We start from the raw sequence: 25,516 nt of genomic DNA, 5'->3' as shown, positions 1-25,516 counted from the left end.
CGTTGCGATAGTCAGAATCGCATTGCGATAGTCATAATCACATTGCGATTTACATATTCGCATTGCGATTTACATATTCGCATTGCGATAGTCGGAAAATCGCAACGCGAATTTGGAAAATCGTAATGCGATAGTCAGAATCGCGTTGCGAATCTGGAAACTGATTTGCGATACCGGAGATCGCGTTGCGAATTATCTATCGCATTGCGATTTAGTTGGTCATTTTGGCAAATCCAAAAAAAGTTTGTTAAAATCGTATATTATAAGGCATTTTTGGTCACTAAGGTTATTTTCTCTTTAAAAAATTAGTTATTAAAAATATTATCATTAGAAATATATTAAATATTTGTCATTAGATAAATAATTTTTATTAAATTAAAATAAATATAAGAATATTTATTCAAAAATAATTTTTAACTGTTTTCAAATTTTCTATTGTTTGGCTGTTTTTTCTTATTTTTTATTTTATTTTTCTACGTTGTCAAATACTTGTGCAGTAAAAAGTTAAAAAAGAAAGAAAAAATCAACCAAACACGTGTAATCTAACATATGCTTAATTAAATGTGCTTTTATTTTTCTTTTAGTAATATACAATGTAACAATTGGACTTGGGCTGGTTAATTAAAAAAATTAAAATTTGAGGGCTAAAATAGGAAAATTATTTTTTACTGACAAATATTTAATTATTAAAATAGGAAAATTTATTTAATTAAGATATAGTCATTTTTGTTTTTATTTATTTAAGATGTGGTCACTACAGGTTAACTGTCATCAACAGTTAACAAATTAAGTGACGTGATATTTTGGTATAATCACACATTTGGTCTCTATTATTTATATATTCTCTCAATTTAGTCATACTTTTAATAAATTAAAATGAATATAATCCTCCAATCAAATGATGTCACGTGTCACTGGTGCCATGTGTCATGCCACGTTTCACCATTCGGTTGGAAGACTAACTTTATTTTAATTTAATAATTTATTTTCCACCAATTTACTTTGCTTTGTTAAATTAAAATAAAGTTAGTCTTCCAATAGAATGATGACACATGACACGACATGTGGTACCAATTATAGTGGCATCATTCGATTGGGCGATTAAATTTATTTTAATTTATTGAAAGTATGACTACATTGTGAGGATATGTAAATAACAGGGACTGAATGTGTGATTATGGAAAAATATTTAACTGCAGTTAAGTCGTGTGACCACATCTTAATTAAATAAGAACGAAGGTGACAATATCTTATGTATTTTGAAATCAGTGGCCAAAAGTGGACAAAACACAAACATAAGTGATCACTCGTGTAGTTAACCCTTAAAATTTTTATAAAATAATATTTAAAATTAAAAAATATTTATAAATTGATATAAAATAAATAAATAACCATTTTAGTAAGTTTCTTTTTTTTCAGTTGATTCAGTTTGATACATAATTAAAATTCAAGAGTTAAAAGAAATAAAGAAACCCATATCTAACAAAAACATAGTTTCCTACGACATATATTTCTGATTTTCAAGAGTTAAATTTTGAAGAAATATGTTTTAGAAAGAAAAAACTCATTTCACACCCAACAACAATGAGCTTTAAATGCTTACATGTACAAAGCACGAACAAGGGTGAGCGTTCGAACGAGACGAGTTAAATTGAATCAAAAAATTAAGTTATTCGAATTGACGACTTATTTTATAACTCAAAGTTGATTTGAAATATTTTTCAAATAAAATTTCTAAAATTCGAGTCAAGTCAAATTTTTAAGTTTCTTTTTAAATTCATTGTAAATATTTATAATAATATAATATCATTTGATTACAATTTAAATGATTATATATATATATATATTCATATTTTTTTCATATGCGATATACATATATCATAAGAATCAACGGACTCGACTCAAACTTGAAAATCAATGTAATAATTATTAAAAACTTCGAGTTTTTCGAGTTGTAAAATACAACTCGATTTAAACTTAAAAATTTTTCTAGTTGAGTTTATGAAGTTACAACTCGAAGTTAATCCGAGTTGACTAAAAAAACTGGTTTTTCGAATATAGTCGAGTTTTGCTCGACTCTAATTGATAGGAAAACGCTAATTAGTGATAACAAAACAAATCACATTGAGGGAACGAGTTCAAACCTTGGACAAAATGGCAACAAACCCACAAGTCATTGCATATACCTACAGTCCTCATATACAGTTGCATAAGAAATATCAGATTATTTGGTATTTGGATCAACATCATAACACAAATCGACATAGTCTCGTCATCTAAACGCATTAGTATAAAATGAGTGACGTTCCGAAAAACCAGTAAGACTGATCATTTAAGATACGAGTGTGCCTTCCATGAATGCCACAAATCTGAAGAAAAGTTCTCTGTACAAAGTATGTTGTTCATACCTCCAGAAGTCTTATGACCATGCAACACTACCAAACTGATCCAACACTTTCCAGCATACTGGAATTTAACAAAACCAAAAACCAAGCTTCGCATGCCACACCAATTAATGAAATTAAAAATGGTTTTTGCCTTTCAATTCCCATGTCCCTCCTAATTCTTCTTTTAGGTTCCTCCTGCAAAATATATAAACAAAAATGTATCTTTTAGACGGGGATAGACGTATAACATGAAGCAAATACCATAACCAACAATTGATGAAAGCCCCATTCGGACGTGTTATACATATTGACAAGAGGGTTAGCACCCCAACTTGCATTACCACAACAAGAGTAGTTTCAATTGTAAAGGAGTCATCTCAGTTAAAGTCACTGGTTTCTACAAATGGCTCATTATAGATGTTTAAATTTGTTCAGCAATTAGCATAGCTTGCAACAAAGTTTGAAGTATTTTATCGTTTTCTTCTTCCTTTTACCTTCTCTTTCCTAGGAATAAGAAAATGGATAACTTGGTAATCATATTATTTCCATTTCACTTTTTTTTTTCAGTATTTTATCTTCTTCCTATTACCTTCTCTATTCTTCTTCCCTCTTTTAATACTCTTTTTTCCTTGTTTGTGAGCAAGCCAGCACCACAACCTGCAGCAGGACAGGCTAGGAGCTGGTAACAGATGGTGTCAATTTGGCCAGATCTCATGCCACATAGTGCCAATCTGGATCATAGAGCCCGGATTGACACTGGCTAACTTCCCCAAGGCCTTGGGGGTTGAACATTGGATTGGTGCCAGCAGCTGAGGAGGAGAAAACAGAGAGGAAAAAGAGGGAGAGGAAGAAAATTGCTCCCCATCTCGACATTTTACTTTTCCTTTTTCTGACACCATTTTGTCAAATCATAATACTTATTAGTGTTTTTTAGGGTTTAAGGCATATTCCATCAAATAGTTCTTTTGTTTGTATATTGAACCAAATGAAAGTGATGTCATTGAATATTGGCTCGAAATGGCATATTTGGTATCTATCCCTAACAATTAATTAACAGCTGCCTTCCAAAACATCAATAAGCCAAAAGAAAACAACAATAAAAATAAAGCAGGAATTTTAAATACAAAAACCAACAAACCCTATGCCGAAGCCATAAAGCCCATTACAAGCCTTCTAGAGCTGCAATTCAGAAGGGTGAAATAATGTTCAATCATAGCAATGATAATAAGCAATAAGGCTTTCTCATATTTGCAAAGTAAATATCTAAGCATGCATACAAATATTTATTTATTCTTGATCCATTAAATGTACATAATCAATTTTGCAAGTCATTAGATGTTAACATAGGGAACAATAATCATCTATATAAACCTCTTAACACTTCTTGGAACCATACTTGGCAGTTAGCACATCAACCTCTTCCAAATCTTTTTCAAATTCATCAACTAAGACCTCAAATGATCAAAAATCACAAAACAACCTTTAATCTATAGACTATAATAGAATATATATTGAATTAAACTTTCAATTGCACCAAAAACCTTAAATCAAGCATTTACACTCCTATTCCAATGGCTCCACACTTGGTCAAGTAAAGGCTTTCAAGCAATCTACATGTACTGGTTCGTATATTATTAGTTCTCATTTCTCAACCAAAGCTGTCACAAGTTACATGAAAACCAGGAAATGAGAAGATTCTCATCACCTCACTTCCATGTGAAGGAATCCATAATAAGAAACCTTTTCAAGCACCAGGGTGTTGCAACTCTGCAGAACCAAGACACCTCAAACCATACCACCTATCTGGTCTAACCTATCAAATGCAAGCACTTTTACTTTCATTTCATTTCCTGTAGTTCAGGAACTTACAAGAATCCTTCAATCCCAATGATCAAACAACACAGCAGTATGACAATTTTAACTATGAAGGCAATAAAAATGTCACCTTTAAAAAATATCCAGAAATCATTACCAAGTTTGCATACGTACAATCAATATAGTTAAGTTGCAGATATGGAATAATCCACCAACCAACAAATGCCCTAGTTAGGTCTGTGATCATATGTTTTACCTTTTTCTCCAAGTAAAAAAGGCTCTCTATAAGTCAATGTCTTGGTGTTTGATCCTAAGAAAGATCCGTGAATCCCATTACAATTAATTTAAAAAGTCCAAACTAATGCATCAGACATAGATCTTTGGTGCACCCACCATTACTTCAATTGTATAACTTGGGTGAGAAACCATTCATGCTAAGAAATATTGAATTAGAAGATAGCTGAAAAGAAAAAAGAAAACTAGAAATTTGCAGCTGGTTAATTGTCGATAAAAAACCTTCAAAATCTGATCCATAGGCTAGCTTCCAAAAGCTTTTCTTATTAGTCTGGTGTGATTACAAGGTAGTATCTGTTCATAATTCTTCTTAGCCTATTAACAACACACAAACCCTCTGTGCTAAATATGTATGCAAACTGAGGATCAGCCAAAAATCGTTTCTGAACAGTACCTAAAATCTGTCTATGTACCTCTAAATAGGCATGTTTTACACGGTTCCGAGCAAAGTGAAAGCCACCAATAATCAGTTTTCAATTAGATCTCCGGTGTGTGTTTCAGAATTAACAAATAAGCAGTAGGACCATCCAAGATTTGCCACAGAAAGGGACTCCTCCCAACCAGATCCTGAATCCCTAGCAGTTCCTATCCCCTATACCCCCTATGTTTTTTTTATAATAACGAAGCTTGTAAGTTTCCCATTCTGAATAAGGATCCATTCACCTAAATAACAATTTATGGGAACCTAAAAGTTATGAAGAGCAGGACAATTTGAAGAGCTGATAATTTAGTTAAAAGAAATTATGCTTGAAAAGTACGTATCGTTAGAAACAAAAGTTCGAAACGAATAAACGGCAAGAAATAAACAAAATTCTCTTCAATATACCAATCTACAAGCAAAATAACATCATAACGCCAAAAATCCAAGTAGTATTTCATCCTATTTGATTGTTGTCTTATGTAAACAAAAGAGAGAAAAAGAAGCTAAGGGAAAGAAGTGAGATTTGGGGGATTGGGAAGGGAACTAACCAGAGATGTGGGTTTGATTGGAAGAAGAAGAAAAAAATAACAATTGAGATTAGCCAACATGGAAGGGACCAATATCACCACTTCTGAGAGAGGCAGCGACTTCATCGGCAATCGTCAAGCAAGAACAAACCCATCCACTTAAAGCTATCCACACCATCCTTGCCATCTCTAGAGCCACGCCAAATGGCATCACCATTTCCTTTTTTTCTTTCTTTCTTTGAAACAAGTAAATATTGTTGTGGGTTTGAGTTTTGTGTATCAATCAATTCACCCTTCGGAGGAAAGAAATAGAGGAGGTATACAAGTGAAAGTTGAAGGCAACACATATACTACTATGCCTATCTTTCCTTTTTCATTTCTCCTTATTAATTAATTGGGTAAAGTACACATTTAGTGTTTAAACTATCACTTTTATTCTGTTTTAAAACCTAAACTTTTAAGTTTTTCAAAAAGCTTATATATACAAAAGGTGTCCAACGTATGTATTTGGTTCTAATTTAGTGTCTAACTTTCATTCTGTTACTTATTTAGGTGCTCGTGCCATCAAGGGTGTTAAGTTTGATCGTTAAGTGATATGTGTCATATAACCTAGTAATTTTAAAATTTAAAATTAAAATTATATATATATTAAATGCTTAAACGTCAAAAAGATGCCCAACATATGTATTTTTTCCCAGTGCCTAACGTTTTTTTTCGTTCTAGTTTGGTGCCTAATATTTCATTTTGTAACTTAGTTTGGGTTAGGCCATGACGGGCCATTAATTTCGGCCGTTAACCCATTAAAAATACCATGTGACATGTTTTTAATATTAAAAAATGATTTACACTCTCATCGTCCCTCAGTTTCTCCTATTCCCTCTCATATTTTCTCTTCCTTGACCCAAAACAAAGGTGATTGAAATGAAATTTAAAGTATGAATCAATAAATTGGGAATTTGCAGTTGTAGATTGAACTCCATTCAAGCTCAACCACCCAATTCATAAACATGAAAGAAAAGTCACTGATAGATAATAACAATAATGTTAGAAAATTGTATAATCACAAGTATTAGAGTATAAATAAAAATGTAAAAAGGAAGTGATATAATACTTGATGATTAATATACTAACACATAAGAAAAGGATTTGGCATCACCTTAGAAGAATATTTTGACAGAAATCATTTCAAAAGTAAAAGAAATTTATAAAGCTAATATATGAAGAAGGTAATGTCACTAGAAGAAACCTAAAAGGAAAAAAAGAACAAGGTAAAGAATTTGAAACACCGAAATGTTGTTTTATGGGTGGAATTTGTCTCTAAGAAATTTGAGAATGAAAAAAAGAGTTGATTTTAACTCGCAAGTAAAAAGATTATCCCACAAACCAAACAAGTATTCAAAGTTAATTAATTTAAGAAATATTTCTGAGAGTATGAAACTAAAAGCATGAATGAAACATCAAATATCCATTCATCCATATAAATTAACAATAAAAACCCTTTAGAAGGGGAGCCTTTTTTAAAAGTTCAAAAACAAATATGTATGGTTTTAAAAATAAACAGATCAATACATAAAAAATCCTAATTTTTGAAACTAGAAAACAACATAGTGAAAAAAGATTCCTCAAATTAAAACAAAACTCTTCTGAATAGAGAAAAAAAAATCAAAACATGGAAAATAATAAAAGCAAGAGAGAAGAAGAAGAAGAAGGGGTAAATGAAGTCAGAAACTCTTCTTGGTATTGTGACATTGTAAGCGGTGATAACCTTAGTGGTGGGATTTGCTGCCTTCGGTGAAGAGGAATGGGAAGGGGAAGAAGAGAAAGAGGAAGAGAGAGAAATAAATTATTTTTTATTTTAATTAATTTTTTATTTTCATAAATCATTTTTAAATATTAAAAAATATGTTAGGTGGCATTTAATGACCAAAATTAACGGCCCGTCGCGGCCTGACCCAAACTGAGTTACAGAATAAAATGTTAGGCACCAAACTAGAAAAAAGGCATACGTTGGGCACCTTTTTGACGTTTAAGCCTTTTTAAAAAGAAAACACAAATTTTGAAATAACCCCAAAACTTTAAAAACTTTTATTTCAACCCTAAACCCATGTCGACCTCCACCTTTTTCCATCGACGAAGCTCCACAAAACCTCCATTCCCCTCGACGATAAAACCCCTCCACAAATTCTGATAGCTAATTAACCGTCGATCAATCATGATTTCATGGGGTTTTCTTCGTCGAGGGGAGGGGTCGGGTGGAGCTTCATCGACGGCAAAAGTCGATGACTAGCGTGGGTTTAGGGGTTGAAATGAGGTTTTTAAAGTTTTGGATTTATTTCAAATTTTGTGTTTTCTTTTTTAAAAAATAAATATATAATTTTAATTTTTAATAAGATTTTCAAAATTACCAGGTTGTAACACGTGTCACTTAATGGCCAAACCTAACAGTCCGTCACTGCTTGACCCATTTTGAGTAACGGAATAAAACGTTAGGCACCAAACTGGAAAGATATAAACGTTAGGCACCAAACTAGAAAGATATAAAAGTTAGGCACTAAACTGGAACCAAAGGCATGCATTGGACACCTTTTGTATATTTAAGCATTTTCAAATCCATACCTAACGTTTACTTTTTGTTTCATTTTAGTAACCTATCGTTAAAACTTTAGGTACTAAAATGAAACAAAAAGTTAACAGCGGGACACTAAAATGATACAAAAAATTAACAACAGTACTAAAATGAAACAAAAAGTAAACGTGTTACGTATGATTTTTAAAGAATTTTAAAGTTTAGGTACTAAAACAAAATATAAGTGATAGCTTATGTAACACCCTAAACCCAGTTGAGCCTAAAGTGTCATATTGGGCTACCAAAGCAACCCTTGATTTTCAAAAACATGTTCATTTTCTTTCCAAACATTCTGAATGGTATTATAATAAAACATAAATAACTTTTATAAAACATTTTAAAAAATCGGAGCTTCGTGACACATAATTTAAAATCAAAATAATACAAACTCTTAGTTTAATAAACTGAATACATAAGTAAGGTTCTTTGAATACATATGCCCATTGAGCTACGATACAATACTCTGAAGGAGATACTGGAAGTCTTGCTGCTATGGTGCTCCACGAGCTGCTCATGCTACTAACCTGCCAACAGAAAACATTCGAAGTCTGGGCTTACAAAGCCTAGCATTATAATTGCTAATCTAGAGCAACATAAGAATTTCATAAACACAAGCATGCTAAAGACGTGGTACTTAGCAGTAGATACATGCATGATATAGATCAAGACATGGTACTAACCAGTAGGTACATACATGATATAGATCAAGTGCTACCTACATAAGGCTTATATGTCTTAACACTCAAGTAGGGGTCTCATGCATCCTTAAGTCCTTGGCTAATGGCTTAGCCATGAGTACACCTCTAAAGGGTCTCTAACCCTACTGGTTGTATCTGATGTGCATTGTCTAAATGCGATATTGACGCTCTTGTGCATTATATGAATGCAATACTATCTCTGTTATGCATTATCTGAATGCAATATTGTCTTTGTTATGCAGTATCCGAATGTAATATTGACTCTATTATGCATTATATGAATGCAATACTAACTCTACTATGTATTATCCAAATAAAATATTAACTCTGCTAAGCATTGTCTGAATGCAATGCTAATACTACTATGCAACACACAAGATGTGGTTGGTATCATGGTACGACTGAGGGTTCTGCATCTCAGAGCTCAACACCCCTCTAGTCTGTCTGAATACCCTCGGGTGCCTAGGTGAGATCCGGAACTACATCAAAAGTGTTCGCTTGGTCGTTTGGGTATATGGGGTGAGATATGGAGCTACATAAGAAACGTACACCGCGCCAACTTACTCCGTCGAGTTTCGTGGCATCTGCACCCAACTGGAAAAAGAAGTGTCGTGGCACTGACTGTTATATACCTGGACATATTAACAAATAAGACAATCACCCTACTGCCAAAGTAACTCGGGTGTCCTGACTGTTTCCCTAGTGTCACACAAAGGTTAGTTTTATGACAACCTAGATGTTACTATTTCTAGTTGTTCTGAGTTATTACTGTTCATTACTCACATTAGCTGCTATCTTACTCATTTTCTTGTCTAGAACGCTAAGCGAGGCTTTATTGGTCTGTTGTTACTCATAATCTATATTGAACTAGTTGTTTATTGATTGCCTCAGGGTATGAGGGGTCGTTTTCTTCTCGATAGGAAATAATTAAATATTATTAGATTTTATTTTAAAATTCATAATTTGTTGTTTTATGGGATCATAAGTTAAATTAAACTCGAATTTGTGATTTTCAACGCAAAGACAAATTATTAACCAACTAAGTATCGATTTAGGGCACTGTGGGGGTGCTAATCCTTCCCCACACGTAACCGACTCCTGAACTCGAATTTTGGTAACACAAACCTCAAATCTATTTTTTTAATTAAAAATAATATTTTATTAAAATGACAAAATATGTTTTTTGGGTGCCCAATCACACCCTAATCAAAGATTGGTGGCGACTCCTCGAACCATACTTTTTTATTTTTAAAAGGAATCCCAAATTTTTCGAAACGAGAGATTTTTTAAATCACATTACTTTTTAATTAAAAACTAATCATAAAGAGATAATTAAAAAATGGTGTGTTTTTTAAAATCGCCATAAAAAGAAAAAATTATTTCAACAATAAAGTTTAAGTAAGTTTTTGTTTTTCTCACTGAAGTTTCAAACGTTACAAATTGGTAATTGGCGTTGTCGATTTGTAGTAAAATTATAGCTCTATCGTCATCTTGGTTAAATTAATGATGTGGAAACATTAACGAAAATGTTAATATTTAGTTTTACCCTAAACTATTGCTAAAACATCAAATAAGTCCTTAAACAATATCTTTATATCTAATTTACCTTGAAAACTTTCTAATTTCCTTTTTTACAAATTCCCAACACCACCACTGCCGTAATGAAGCTTTTCGACTTTATTTATGATGCTTGATATGCACCAATTTTGTTTGTCTCGCAGTGAATTCTTATCAGTACATCTTTTTTTTTTGAAATTCTTATTATTTTTCTTATTAATTTAAAGTGATTACAAGTGATAGTATCTGTTTTAAAGACTCTCAACCATTTGACAGTAAACGCTCAAGTACTTTACAGTCGTTGGTGCTCAAACTCAAGACCTCCGGGGATAACAAAAATCTCTTTAACCACTGAGGTAACTTTATCATCTTCATCAAATTGGGGTTTCTTCACAAATTTGACAAATTTAATTGTTTTCTTAGCATATTTTTTCTCCACCATTATCGTTTGCTCTTGAGGTTGCTTCAAGTATTCTGTATGTGTATGCGTATGCGTATGCGTATGCGTATGCGTATGCGTATGCGTATGCGTATGCGTATGCGTATGCGTATGCGTATGGGTATGGTATGGGTATGGGTATGGGTATGGTATGGGTATGGGTATGGGTATGGGTATGGGTATGGGTATGGGTATGGTATGTGTATGTGTATGTGTATGTGTATGTGTATGTGTATATGTGTATGTGTATGTGTATGTGTATGTGTATGTGTATGTGTATGTGTATGTGTATGTGTATGTGTATGTGTATGTGTATGTGTATGTGTATGTGTATGTGTATGTGTATGTGTATGTGTATGTGTGTGTATGTGTATGTGTATGTGTATGTGTATGTGTATGTGTATGTGTATGTGTATGTGTATGTGTATGTGTATGTGTATGTGTATGTGTATGTGTATGTGTATGTGTATGTGTATGTGTATGTGTATGTGTATGTGTATGTGTGTATGTGTATGTGTATGTGTATGTGTATGTGTATGTGTATGTGTATGTGTATGTGTATGTGTATGTGTATGTGTATGTGTATGTGTATGTGTATGTGTATGTGTATGTGTATGTGTATGTGTATGTGTATGTGTATGTGTATGTGTATGTGTATGTGTATGTGTATGTGTATGTGTATGTGTATGTGTATGTGTATGTGTATGTGTATGTGTATGTGTATGTGTATGTGTATGTGTATGTGTATGTATGTGTATGTGTATGTGTATGTGTATGTGTATGTGTATGTGTATGTGTATGTGTATGTGTATGTGTATGTGTATGTGTATGTGTATGTGTATGTGTATGTGTATGTGTATGTGTATGTGTATTTGTATGTGTATGTGTATGGATATGTGTATGCGTATGCGTATGCGTATGCGTATGCGTATGTGTATGCGTATGTGTATGCGTATGGGTATGGGTATGCGTATGGGTATGCGTATGGGTATGGGTCTGCGTATGGGTATGGGTATGCGTATGCGTATGCGTATGCGTATGCATATGCGTAAGCGTATGCGTATGCGTATGCGTATACAATTAAAATAATGATCTTTGATTTATATAGTTGGAATTTGTACCTTTCTAAGGTTAGGAATAAGAATTTGGAGCTGTAGGAGACAAAAGCTGATGAGGTGGGAGAGGCGGGGGAGGAGGAGAGGGGAGGAATACAATGGTGGTGGTGGTGGTAGGTATTTGAAAAAAAATGGAAATTAGAATTTTTTAGATATATTAAATATAAAATTATTGTTTAATGGCTTATTTGATGTTTTAGTAGTATTTTAGGAGCAAAAGTAAATTATTAACCGTTTTGTTAATGTTTTCATGTCATCAATTTAATGGAGATGACGGTGGATAAACCATTTTGTTACAAAACGATAACGTTAGTGATCAATTTGTAACTTTTTAAACTTACTAAGGAAAACAAAAACTTACCCAAACTTTAGTGACCATTTATGTAGTTTACCCTTTATTTTTTGAGAGTTTATTTTTTATGGTTAAATTAGTTATAGGACGACTTTAATTTGATTATTAATTTATTAGTTTTTAATTAAACTATTTTAATTATTTAAATGATGTTAATAAATAAAATAATTTATTATGAATAATTAACATAGATTAAATGTGTAGTTAAATGTCACTTCATTATTTTGTTAAATACTAATTACATGTGAGTTAACTAATGTCATTTAGACACATCAATGATATGATTAAAAAATAATCAATCAGTGACCAATTTAAAATTATTTTATAATTAAATAGTTATTCACGTAATTTACTCATTCTTATAAGAGTGCATTTGAACAAATAATTTTAAAATTTAAAGATTCTAAAAATCATATATTTTAAAATTCATCCATTCAAATTATTAATAGTTTCATTATTTTGAAAATTATTTTCTAGAAAAACTGACATTTAAATTAATTTCATTAAAATGAAATACCCTTCTAAAGCGTAAATAGGGAAACGACTTCGAAAACCGACTACTTAATCAAGTCCGAGTTAAAATGACGATGATTAAAACATTCAACTTATGCAAATCTAAAATAGAGATACTCATAATGTGTGTAGGAACACTTCAATTCGTTTAACTAGAAATTCTTAAAGAAATGAAAATCCTAAGAGAAAAATCATAGAACATGATGAATAAAATCACGTTTAAGTCTCGAGTTGAGTCATTCTATGGTACTCCCTCGATCATGGGGTGACAAATTTATTATACTTTCGGAGATATAATTTCATCTCCGGAAATATAACTTCCTCGCCAATCTACTAAGATCACATTCGAAGGGACTTGCTGGAGACCAAAGCATCCTTAACAATACCTTTGATAAACTAGAGAGATTTTTCAAGACCAAATTCACTCATTGGTGGATGCATTTATACACTTTGTTAACATATACATATCAATTATGACTCTAGACATAACACTACCATGTAGAAAGTCAATATATAAACTCAGGTCCGTTTTAAAAGATGTGGAGGTCTTGTGCTATTATTTAAAATAAGACCCCTAATATATTTTTCCCCGTTAGATATCATGATTTTAATGGATTTTTTAGGAAAAATGATTACAATTCATTTATTGTGGGTTTTTAGGAAGAAAATATTAAAATTTATTTATTGTGTTTTTTTTGAAAGAATGATTACAATTCATCTATTGAAATAATAAAGTAGAAAGTTAAAAGATTTTTTTAAACTTTATCATGAAAATTAATAAAGGAATGATAGCAAATTTTTTGGGAAAATAATTTTTTATTAGCAGATTTTTTTAAAGTGAGGACTCCTAAAATTTTGGGTCTTATGACATATCACATCTTACATGTGTAAAGGGACGAGTCTGTATAAACTCGAATAACAAGTAGAAAAATGAATTACTTGTGAGCATTTTTCCTGCAACTTTCTCTTCATATCTTTCATCGTTACCATTATTGACTAACGTTCGATCTTTTATCAATTACGGTTCCTTATCCAAACATAAGGAATGAATAGACTATCCCAATATATTTTCTCATTCCTATCAACATAAATTAATCCAATAATTATGTGATTAAATAGGTAGTTTACCCACACTTTAATATAAAGTAAATTTTTAATACTAATATTATAATCGTTGAATGATTAATACTAATATTATTGATTAATCCATTTTGCTTTGGTGTTTCCCTTTTAATTTGAATATGTTATTACTCTTTATTACTTCAGTGTTTTTTGTGTGTCACTTTGACACTTTCAGTATATATCATTATATTACTTCACTGTTTTTTACGTGTCACTTTCATTATATAGCATTGGTAACAATATTTTGCCTTTGCAGCAACATTGTCCAATAGCAGTTCTCCATTGCAGCAGAGGGAGAAAATTTACCTTGTAGCGGTGTCTTGAGGTTTATTTGCTTTTCCTTAACCCATTTCAATCTTAAAATAGATTCTTGGTGGTTATGCATCTTAGCTGGCCTGATTGTTCAAGACTTGTCCCTTGCTCAGTCAAGACTATCTGCCATCTAAATAAGAGAAACAAGTTAATGAAGTACTCTTGTATGAAGAATAGTGGCAGGTGATGGCAAGAGGATTATTTAACTTCCTAATGAGTGGATGTCCCTAAAATATTAATATCTATTCCAATATTTAATCAAGTCAATGATTTGGTTAGTACCAAGTTTTGATAGTTGTGTCAAGCAACTTCAAGTAGATCGTTCAAATTATGACTGGTGTCACCATGAAAATTGGCAAGCACACATTTAAAATAAAAATTTAATGATCAATGGTGTAGAGATAAATTACATTCAAAGGTAGAGAAGTGATTCGGGATTCATCCTATCATCCCATTTTGTAGGAAAAAAAACATATGCGTCTACCCATTTCTCTTCTCCTTCCCCCCAAAAGCCTATTTATATTACCATATAATTTTTCTGCATACATTGCTTGATTGATCTGACTTTGATTATCGTGCTATCCCTTGATGACGTTAATATTTATAATTTATTTATTCATTATTATTTGATTATCTGATGTAACTATTGCTTTTGTAGATTGCACCTGATTGGAGGCAAGCTTTAGTCCTTAAAAATGCAGTTGAGGATCGTATTGCTAAAGGTGATAACTAGAATTCTCTTACTAATTCTGATATTAAAGTAGTGCACAGGATAGCATGGACTGAATGGATCACATTTATTTACATGCAGATTGTGTTATTAGGATTGGCATCACTGCTACTGCTTTGGGACTCATCACTGGTGGAATTGCATTTGTCGGTATTTGTTCAAATCCTTGAGGCTTGGCGCCTCTGCATTTTGCAAAATTTTCCCAGAGAATGTTTTTGAATAATCTGCAGTTGTAAAAGTTTAGCATCTGTTTAATTTTCAGATGAATTCCTCTAACGGTTGGTCCACCCTTGTTTTTACTCGCAGAAGTTAGAATTTCATTAACTGTATTATTAGAAATGATAATTACACATTACATTTGATAATTAAATGGTGAAAAGTTAGTTTACTGTACTCATCTATGATTCTTAAAATGATCAGTAGATCATATGATTTGAATGGAATGAAAAATATGACAATATTACTTCTTTAGTTTATCAATGGTGAAGTGTATGTCTGTGTGTTTATAGGAAAGCTCTTAATCTTTTTAAGATTAACCTGTTTCTCTTCTATACTGTACTTCTTCAAGAGCCTTTGCTTCTCATGTTTGGTTAGTACCTGCTGGTTGGGCTTTAAGCACATGCTTTGTGATATTAACTAGTCAGTAATCTGAGGACAAGGCAAGACAAAGAGCGGTATTAAGGGTATAAAATGGTTTGAATAAGTTGCATATTACGAGGGTAAAAAAGAAAAAGAAGGAAAGAAAGATGACCTCCCAAAGGATCGTTTGGTTTACGATTACTTTTAGGAAAAAAATTATCAAAATGTAACATTACTTGATACTATTACTTTTTTTTTTAAATAACCAGGATATTTTATTTATCAAAAGTTGTATCTGTCAATACACATTTTCGTCCGGATACAACACTCTAAACAATCCTGATTTAGTGGGATTCAGAAAACAAACATAGCGTTAGAGTTTTACTAGGATTCAAACTCCTAAAAATAAGATAGAGTTTTACTAGGATTCAAACTTCTAAAAATAGGATAGAGTTCTACTATAATTCAAACTCCTAAAAATAGGATCCAGAAGCATTATAAATAGCAATTGTAACTCACTATTGTAACACACGATTTACATACAAAATACAGAGGAAAACACGAAAAAATACAAAGGCAAAACTATTGTAAACGATTCGAAAAGGAAATAAAAGGTAGCATCTTTTTTTACCTTGATTCGTTCATTTCTCGCATGTGCATGTTATTTTTCTTGAGATTTGGTTCGAATAACCCAAAAAGTGGGTTGCGCCTATGACCAAAAAGGGGTGGGGTTTCAAAATTTCGAACCTAAATCTACCCCGAGGCGTATTGCTATTTTTAAATATTCAATTCTCCACCTAAATCAATTTTTTTCTTCGAAATTTGCCCATTGATTTGTTTTTCCTTTTGATTCGATCCCTTACATTTACGTTTTAATTATTATTATTTTATTTATTTACCTTTATTTATACGCACATTTCCTTTATTAGTCATTTTATTTAATTGCTTTGTTATTTTTTTTTCATGTAATATATTTTTACATTTTATGCATTTTCTTTTTTACTTTAGTATATATTTTTTATTTTTTTAGATTACATATATATATATGTTATTTTTTTTATGTTTTTATTAATTTTTATATATATTTACTATTTTTTTATGTTTTTATTTATTATATATATATATTATTTTTACTTTTTATTATTATTTTATTTATATATTTTTTCTTCTTTTTCTTTATTTCTTTATATTTTTTTATTTATTTTACTTACTATTTTATCTTTGCTTTCTTTATCTTATCTTTTATTTAATTTGTTTTTTTCTTCATTTTAATTAATTAATTAATTTATTTATTTCTTACCTTTTTATTTAACATAGTTTCTTGACCTTCTTAAGGGCACACCTTTAAAACTATCTAAGGTAAGTAATTGTGATCGTATTTTTACCTTTTAATTTTAAATTACAATTTTCTTAATTTAAGACAACTGAAAATTGTGTAGTACCGAAAGGGCAGTTCAAGGGTGTTAACCTTTCCTTGACTGTAACCGACTCTCGAATCCGACACATCTTTGGAAAGACGCAGATCAGGTAAGAAATAGGGTATCCGATCAACCCATTTGTTTTAAAATAAATGATCGGTGGCAACTCCAATTCGTTTAATCCAAGTTGAAGCCTAAATTCGGGGTTAACCCGAAAGACGTTTACGATAGCTTGGCAACTCCGCTAGGAACAGGTAAGTGAGTCAGGCTAAGGTAGTTTCCAGTTGTCTTTTTAACAAAAAGGGTAAGTCTAAATTTTAAGGTAACATTTCGATCCTTATTGTTTACTTTTGATTATATTTTTGAGTAAATAGTTGTACTAACCGTTTTCTAATGATTTCAGCCTCCCAAACTTGTTTTTCACTTAAGGCTCTAAACCTGAGCTCCGAACCCTATTTAAGTGAAGGTAAAAGCGATGTCTGCGTGTGAATTTATTCACTGCACAGGCCTAGCAAGTAGCCTTCAGGATCCATATACCTTATGTCTTCGTGTGAATTTATTCACCGCACAGACATAAGGGAATGTGTCCTCTCGAGTTTAACTTAGTCCACACAAGCTTGTAATAGGCTTAGAACTAAGGGTCTGGCAAGCCCAAGGGGGCACCAGCAAGGAGAACTCAGGTACCTTTTTTTTAGAACCTAAACCGAGAGAGTACAGGGAATTACAGTCCACCCTAAAACCTCATTTCCAAACCCTAGGTTGCTTTGATATTATTTTATGCTTTATTTCATATTCAAAGCATGTGAACTAGAAATTTATGCGGTTAGGACTTGTTTAAAATCAAATTGCGGGATAGAGATCATGTCCGGGTAGGAATCATGAGCATGTGGGGTATATATCATACAGGGTAGGACTTTTATTTCCATGACTGATTTAATTATTTTTGTCTCACTAACTCTTTTCGTTTTTGTTCTTTTTATTTTATTTTCATCATTTGCATCATTCAAAAGAGGTGTTGATCCATCAAAAACGTGGTTGTTAGACATAAATAATTTGCATTAATGGACAAAGGGGTTGTAATACAAGAGATGAAAATGCAGAGGATAATCTACAAGGCGACTATGTGTCACATTCAATCCAGAAGACGTGGTGCCCACAATTGAAGAGTATATTACTCTGCTGCATTATAAAGGACTCAAAATGAACCGCGTCAACATCAAGCACAATGAAAGTCTATCTTGGAAGAACTGACTGTCAGAGGTTGCAGGGGCAAGATAAAGGTTACTGATCTTGGGGGTCCCTTCAAATACAACAATGGCAAAATGATAGCTGAAATTGGAGACCATTGCTGATGAATTCAAGAAACAGACAAATGAATTTCACATAGTTCTTATCAATTGAGGGCTCCAATGACGTATTCGTTGAGAACATGTTCAACAGAAGATAAATGCCAGAGATGCAGTCATTCAAGACTTCTTGGACTAGTACAAAAAGCAACTCAACATTTGCACGGTTCATCCAGAGAAGCCGGAGCGGTTCGACAGGTTATTCAACCGGTGACAGATGAAGGCAGAAGACTAGTCAACATGTCAGAAGCTGTCAGGATATTTTTGTCTCTTAAAAGATAAAACATTTTTGTCCCCAATAAGGATTATTTATAATAACATACATGTTTTCGGATCAATGCCTAGATCATTTCATGCATTTTTGCATCTACATTTCATTTTTAAGCATTTTTATAAACATGAAATTTCTTCATAGAGGATTCGATGAAGTGGTCCTAATCACGTGACACCACATAGAAGCGAGATTTTAACAATTAAAAAAACTAAAATCAATACAGTGGGAGCCTGATCAGCTGATTGTAGGACAAAGCCTGCCAGGTTGATCTGAGAACAGAATCCCCAAATCCTAAGGGCTACGATGTTGAAGATGTGTGCAGTTACCACATAGGAAGCTTCAGATACTCCTCAAAGAACTATAAGGCACCGAAGCGCAAAATCCAAAATCTAATGGATTCAGGGGCATTGACAGCCGAAGAAGGGGACATTGCATATACCATTTGCACTTAGAGCATTGTTTTGTTTGAACACGGCTTTGATCTTTCATGTTTGCTTAATATTTTAAATGATTGAACTTATGCTATTGTCTAAGGTGGAGCAATTGAACAAATTTTAATATTTAGTTCTTCGAATATTAAATGAATTAAGGATTCTTTTAATTCTTCAAGAATTATAGATTTTTGACATATGGAAAGATTAGACATTTCTTATACTGTCTCAAACCCCAAAATAAAATACCTTGATTCTTTACCCAAAATAACTCATGGTCATTACCAAAAAGACAAAATTTTGACATTACCTCCCTTTGAAATTTTTTAACAATGCATTTATCTTTTTGATACCCCATACCTTTCTTTGAGTCAATAAAAGCACACCATTGTCTTTTTAGACTCAAAATTGACATTTTTATACCATTAAAACCCAAGGCATTGAGTTGTTCATTTGAACATGAGCATTCTTCTAAGACACAACTTGGGGCATCTCGTAGGGAGCTTGAACATTGAGACATGTTGGGGGCAAGAAGCAGAAAGAAGAATTCACTCGAAATAATTCTATCATGCATTAATTACACTGTTTTTATGTGAATAAAATTAGTCCTAAAAATCTATCCCCCTGGGGATACCTCTTCTGTGAAAGCTTCCATGTATGAAATGATGAACGGTTTTCTTTCTTTACCCCTTCACAACAGGAGAAAATATATATCCCTTGTGTCCCCTTTTGAGCCTATAGTATTTTTCTTCAGATTCAACCCTAACCAAGGATCATCCTCCACACTGGGGGGTAAGGTGGAGAAAATCTGCTCGCATGAGTGAAGATATTGATTCAGATGAGATACTGAAAGGTGAACCAAATGCCAAGTGCGAAGATTCAATCAGAACAAAAAGAGAAAAAAAAAAGAAAATAAAAAGAGAAAATAAAAAGAGAAAAACAAAGGAAAATTGAAGAAAAAAGAAGACAAGATGCATATGCAAAGATTCTCTCGATTCAAATGACGCATCGAGATTCAAACTATGAGATTGATCAAGCACAATCATTTCCGAATCACTGAACCATTTCACTCGAAGATCATAGAGCATTAAATGAGATTGATCAAGCACAATCATTTCTGAATCAATGAATCACTCCACTCGAAGATCATAGAGCATCAAGAGAGAGAGACATACGAGCATATTCAAATTGAGCAAGATATGATTGAACACATCAGAATGAATTGATCCTTGATTCAATCACCTTTAAACACTTGTTTGAGCCTTTTATCCCTTTCTTTCATAACCATAAACCATGACCTACGTTACGTGCCTTAAAAGTCCCTTCTAATCATACATGGATATCTAAACAGAAGAGGTTATCTTCAGATTTCATCTCGCCCATCAGGATTAATCTTTATTTGCAAAAAATAGTATAATTAAAGTATGATAGAGAAAAATAACAAAGGGGGGTTCAAGACGTAAATTACGAATGACGTCTTGAAACCAAAGGAGGATTCGAGTTGAAAACCTGAAAAGGCAGCTCGAATACAAAAATTGGGCAGCTGAGGCGATCACACAAATTCCTTGATAAGGCATCGCACAATCCGAGCGTGACCATGAAAGCTGGGAATCGGAGAACACTTCCGATAGAGGCGCATACAAGCTACCCCATCAAACCTTTGAGCATCAAATAAACAAAAATGCCAAACCTTTGACCAAACACAATAACTTGAGACTTTTTTATCATTTCCTTACTTAACCATTTCCCAAAAATAGATTTGATCTTGGCACGTGTCAAATAGCTATAATTTATTGAAGGATTAATAATGTAATTAATTCTTTGATATCTAATGAACTCTATTTTTATGATTTGTCTCAGTTGTAAAACCGTGAAAGGGGCAATATTTTCAAAACTTTTGATTAAACATTTTTCGAAGCTCTTTTTTGATATTTTCAGAACTTTGAAAATAAAAGAGAAAGAAAAAGCATTTTTTTTCAAAACAAGACAATCTCTCTAGAGTGGATCTTGGTAAATGACACGTGTCTCTCAAACACAAAGGTCATGCTTAGAATCAATGCTGAAGCAAGAAATGAAGAACAATGAAGGCATCTTTGAAGATTCAACATCAGATGTTGGGGCATTTTTTGAGATTTAACATAAAATGTTAGGGTATTTTTGAGATTCAGCATCGAATATTGGGGCATCTTTGGGAATTCAATATCCTGATGTGAATTATCAGATCTTCCGAAGGTCTTTCCTCCACGTGCAGGAACCAGCATACAAAAAATGAGATTTTGTCCGATGAATAAAATAAGAACTAATTCATTATGCATGCATTTTAGAGGATCATTTTTTTCACATACATAATCTTTGCAGCTTTAGAGTCAAGTTTCAACTTCAAGACGAAAGATACTCGATTCAAAGCACATTCAGAAATTGATGGTGGTTACTCAACTTCACAGCGAAGGGGCAACTATTTGTCGACAAATAACTTTTCAATTTTATTCAGAGTCAATTTCAACTTTACAGCGAAGGATATTGGACTCAAAGTGACATAATTTGCTCGAGAGTAGATTTCAACTTCACGACGAAGGATATCTAGCTCGAAGCCAAACTTCACAATAAAGGGGTCATCCACGGTTTTAACTTCACGGCGAAGGGAATCGTGTCCACCCGCAACATACAATACTTGGATTTCAACTTCACGACGAAGGATATCCAAGTCAAGGCTCAACTTCACGACGAAGGGGCCATCTGTGATTTCAACTCCACGACGGAGGATATCGTACCCACACATCCACGATTTCAACTCCACGACGGAGGATATCGTGTCATTTTGAGGCTCAACTTCACGACGAAGGGACTTCCCAGTTTCAGAGCCAATTTCAACTTCACAGCGAAGGATATTGGACTCGAGACAACACAAGTTCAACTTCACAGTGAAGGGACGGCTGATTGTCAACAAACAATTTCCCAGTTCCAGAGCCAATTTCAACTTCATGGCGGAGGATATTGAACTTGGAACAATACAACTTACTTGGATTTCAACTTCACGACAAAGGATATCCAATTTCTAGCTCAACTTCACGGCAAAAGGGGCCACACACGGTTTCAACTTCACAACGAAGAGAATCGTAAACACAAGCAGCATCCATCTCCGGATTGGATTTTAACTTCACGGTGAAGGATATCCAACTCAGAGAATGAGTGTCTGTCAAAAAACTTTCCAGCTTCGAAGTCAATTTCAACTTCACAGCGAAGGATATTAGCCTCAAAATAGCATACTGGATTTCAACTTCACGACAAAGGATATCCAATTCCAAGGCTCAACTTCACAACGAAGTGGCCATCCACGGTTTCAACTTCATGACGAAGGGAATCGTGCTCATCATTTCTCTCTTGAGACAGTTTCCAAGTTTTTTCTCTCTTGAGACAGTTTCCCTTGAAACAAAATCTTGTCTCTCTTGAGACAGTTTCCCTTGAAATAAATTTTGTCTCTCTTGGGATAGTTTCCCTTGAAACAAAATCTTTGAATATCTTTTCCTTGAAACAAATTTCGTCTCCCTTGAGACAGTTTCTTTTAGAACTAAGTTTTGTCTCTTTTGAGACAGTTTCTTTTGAAACAAATTTTATCCCTCTTGAGACAGTTTCTCTTGAAACACAAAAAAAAAACCCTCGAAATTATTTCTCTTGAAAAAAAAACTTTAAAAATGTTTCTCTTGAAACACAAAGCCTTCGAGTTCGATTACACTCAACTTCGAGGGCACATCATTTGCAGCATAACTCAAGGCTAGAAGGGTTATCTGTCAATAAAGACCTTCGAGTTTGACTACGCTCAGCTCCAAGGCACATCATTTGTAATATAACTCAAGGCAAGAAGGGTTATCAGTCATCAAAGACCTTCGTGTTTGATTATATTCAACTCAGAGGCAAATCAAATTTACAGCATAGCTCAAGGCAAGAAGGGCTATTTGCCAACAAAATTGTCGAGTTCGATTCCATTCAGCTCGATGACACATCAATCACACCACTTTCCTGTTGCAGTCCAGATTTTCAAGTTGAGAAGAAGCCCTGGATTAGCCGTGCCTTAGTGACAAACAACCATTTTCAAGCAGCATAGCTTATGTCAAGAAAAGCTATTTGTCAACGAAAGATTTTTGAGTTCGATTCTGATCCAAGAAGAAGACCGAAGGGCAACGAGAAGCCATGTGCTGATTCAAATTCCAAACTACGGCTTCAATACCATATCAAGATGAACTCGACTTCATGACGGAGGAGTCATCTGCAACTCAATTTGACAGGGAGTTATTGAAACATCAGAGTAAATTTTCAACTCCACCGAACGAAAAGTATGTCTTTTAATCTTTGCCCTATCCTCGTTACACGACTATGGGCAAAGAAGGGCAGCTGTCAACATACCTTTTAGTTCAGGTACAACACTCTCAACAACCCTGATTTAGTGGGATTCAGAAAACAAACATAGTGTTAGAGTTTTACTAGAATTCAAACTCCTAAAAATAGGATAGAGTTTTATTAGGATTCAAACTCCTAAAAATATGATAGAGTTCTACTATGATTCAAACTCCTAAAAATAGGATCCAGAAGCATTATAAATAGCCATTGTAACTCACTATTGTAACCGACGATTTACGTACAAAATACAGAGGAAAGCACGAAAAAATACAAAGGCAAAGCTATTGTAAACGATTCGAAAATGAAATAAAAGGTAGCATCTTTTTTACCTTAATTCGTTCATTTCTCGCATGTGCATGTTATTTTTCTTGAGATTTGGTTCGATTAACCCAAAATGTGGGTAGCGCCGATGACCAAAAAGGGGTGGGGAAGTTTTAAACCTAGATCTACCCTCGAGGCGTGTTCCTATTTTTAAATATTCAATTCTCCCCCCTAAATCAATTTTTTTCTTCAAAATTTGCCCATTTATTTGTTTTTCCTTTTGATTCGGTCCCTTACATTTACGTTTTAATTATTATTATCTTATTTATTTATCTTTATTTATACGCACATTTTTCTTATTACTCATTTTATTTAATTGCTTTGTTATTTTTATTTTTTTTCATGTAATAGTTTTTTACATTTTATGCATTTTATTTTTTACTTTAGTATATATTTTTATTTTTTTTAGATTACATATTTATATATGTTATTTTTTATCTGTTTTATTAATTTATATACACATTTACTATTTTTTTTATGTTTTTATTTATTATATATATATATTATTTTTACTTTTTTATTATTAATTTATTTATATATTTTTCTTCTTCTTTTTCTTTATTTTTTATATATTTTTTATATATTTTACTTACTATTTTATCTTTTCTTTCTTTCTTTCTTTATCTTATCTTTTATTTAATTTGTTTTTTTTCTTTATTTTAATTAATTAATTAATTAATTTCTTACCTTTTTATCTAAAATGGTTTCTTGACCTTCTTAAGGGCACACCTTTAAAACTATCTAAGGTAAGTAATTGGGATCGTATTTTTACCTTTTAATTTTAAATTACAATTTTCTTAATTTAAGACAACTGGAAATTGCGTAGTACCGAAAGGGCAGTTCAAGGGTGCTAACCCTTCCTTGACTGTAACCGACTCCCGAATCCGACACATCTTTGGAAAGACGTAGATCAGGTAAGAAATAGGGTATCCGATCAACCCATTTGTTTTAAAATAAATGATCGGTGGCAACTCTAATTCGTTTAATCTAAGTTGAAGCCTAAATTCGGGGTCCACCCGAAAGCCGGTTACGACAATATCAACAAACGTCTTGCCAAGTACAGACTGAACAAATACAATCGTGACTATTGAAAATAAAATATAACAATGATCGCTTAGAGATAGCCTGATAAATAAAACCATTAACAAGTGAAGCAACGACGTACATAAACTGAACACACCAATGGCTTCGAGCATCAAACATGGAGGAGAGACTTGAAGAAGAACCAAAATGGTCAACGAAAAAAGCGATCTCCCTTTAATATTGATCCCATCCGGCACATATAAGTTATAACCAACCGTGACGTACATAAACGAACCGTCTTGTACAAACGAATAGAGGAACCGATATCGGGAAAGCAATTAACCATGTATTCAACCTGAATTTGATCCGAGGTTCAAGCTGAAATTTATTCATTTCTATTTTGAAAAAATTATGACGTGTTTACTGTTCAAGCTGAGATTGATAGAATTTAAGGTCTTCTACATGAATTGGTGGATAAGTATGGATATAGAAATGGTAAGAACCAAGTAAGAGCAAAACCAAATATGTTGGTTTTTTCAATACCAAGGGCAAAGGAACAATGTTGAATGAGTTTGCTGAATTTGTAGAGCAAAATAATGATGCAATTTCAGAAAAATATGATTTGGACAGGTACTTAGAAACTGCCAACATACCACTTGTTGATGATTTTGATATTCTTAACTGGTGGAAAACAAATGGAAATAGTTATTCAACTCTCCAACAAATAGCAAAGGATATTTTGAGCATTCCTGTCTCCACTGTCCCATCAGAATATGCATTCAGTACATGTGGAAGAGTAATTGGTCCTTATCGTAGTCGAC

At 32.9% G+C, this 25,516-nt stretch overlaps 1 protein-coding gene and 1 long non-coding RNA gene across 2 annotated transcripts; one reads left to right on the top strand and one right to left on the bottom strand.

Annotated features, from left to right (window-relative positions):
- Nucleotides 1–2,990: 2,990 nt before the first annotated feature.
- Nucleotides 2,991–5,757, bottom strand: LOC120148108. Its single transcript, XM_039161297.1, has 2 exons — nucleotides 5,466–5,757; nucleotides 2,991–3,566 (listed from the first exon to the last, which is right to left on the bottom strand). Exon 1 carries the CDS (start codon nucleotides 5,659–5,661, stop codon nucleotides 5,515–5,517), a length of 147 nt encoding a protein of 48 aa, XP_039017228.1. The 5' UTR covers nucleotides 5,662–5,757; the 3' UTR covers nucleotides 2,991–3,566; nucleotides 5,466–5,514.
- On the top strand, nucleotides 5,128–25,197 carry LOC120148109. The gene is made up of 4 exons (XR_005518343.1): nucleotides 5,128–5,250; nucleotides 15,934–15,939; nucleotides 22,141–22,147; nucleotides 25,186–25,197. It is a non-coding gene; the product is annotated as an uncharacterized LOC120148109 (long non-coding RNA).
- The last annotated feature ends 319 nt before the right edge of the window (nucleotides 25,198–25,516 follow it).

The sequence above is a fragment of the Hibiscus syriacus genome, unplaced genomic scaffold (genome assembly GCF_006381635.1).
Source record: "Hibiscus syriacus cultivar Baekdansim isolate YM2019G1 unplaced genomic scaffold, ASM638163v2 tig00110949_pilon, whole genome shotgun sequence".
In the NCBI taxonomy this organism is placed as follows: domain Eukaryota; kingdom Viridiplantae; phylum Streptophyta; class Magnoliopsida; order Malvales; family Malvaceae; genus Hibiscus; species Hibiscus syriacus.
Note: the sequence above shows the minus strand (reverse complement) of the source record. Positions and strands in the feature narration are given on the sequence as shown.

Coding starts and splice junctions, on each gene's coding strand:
- LOC120148108 (XM_039161297.1), bottom strand. CDS start 5,661: ATGGTGATGCCATTTGGCGTGGCTCTAGAGATGGCAAGGATGGTGTGG.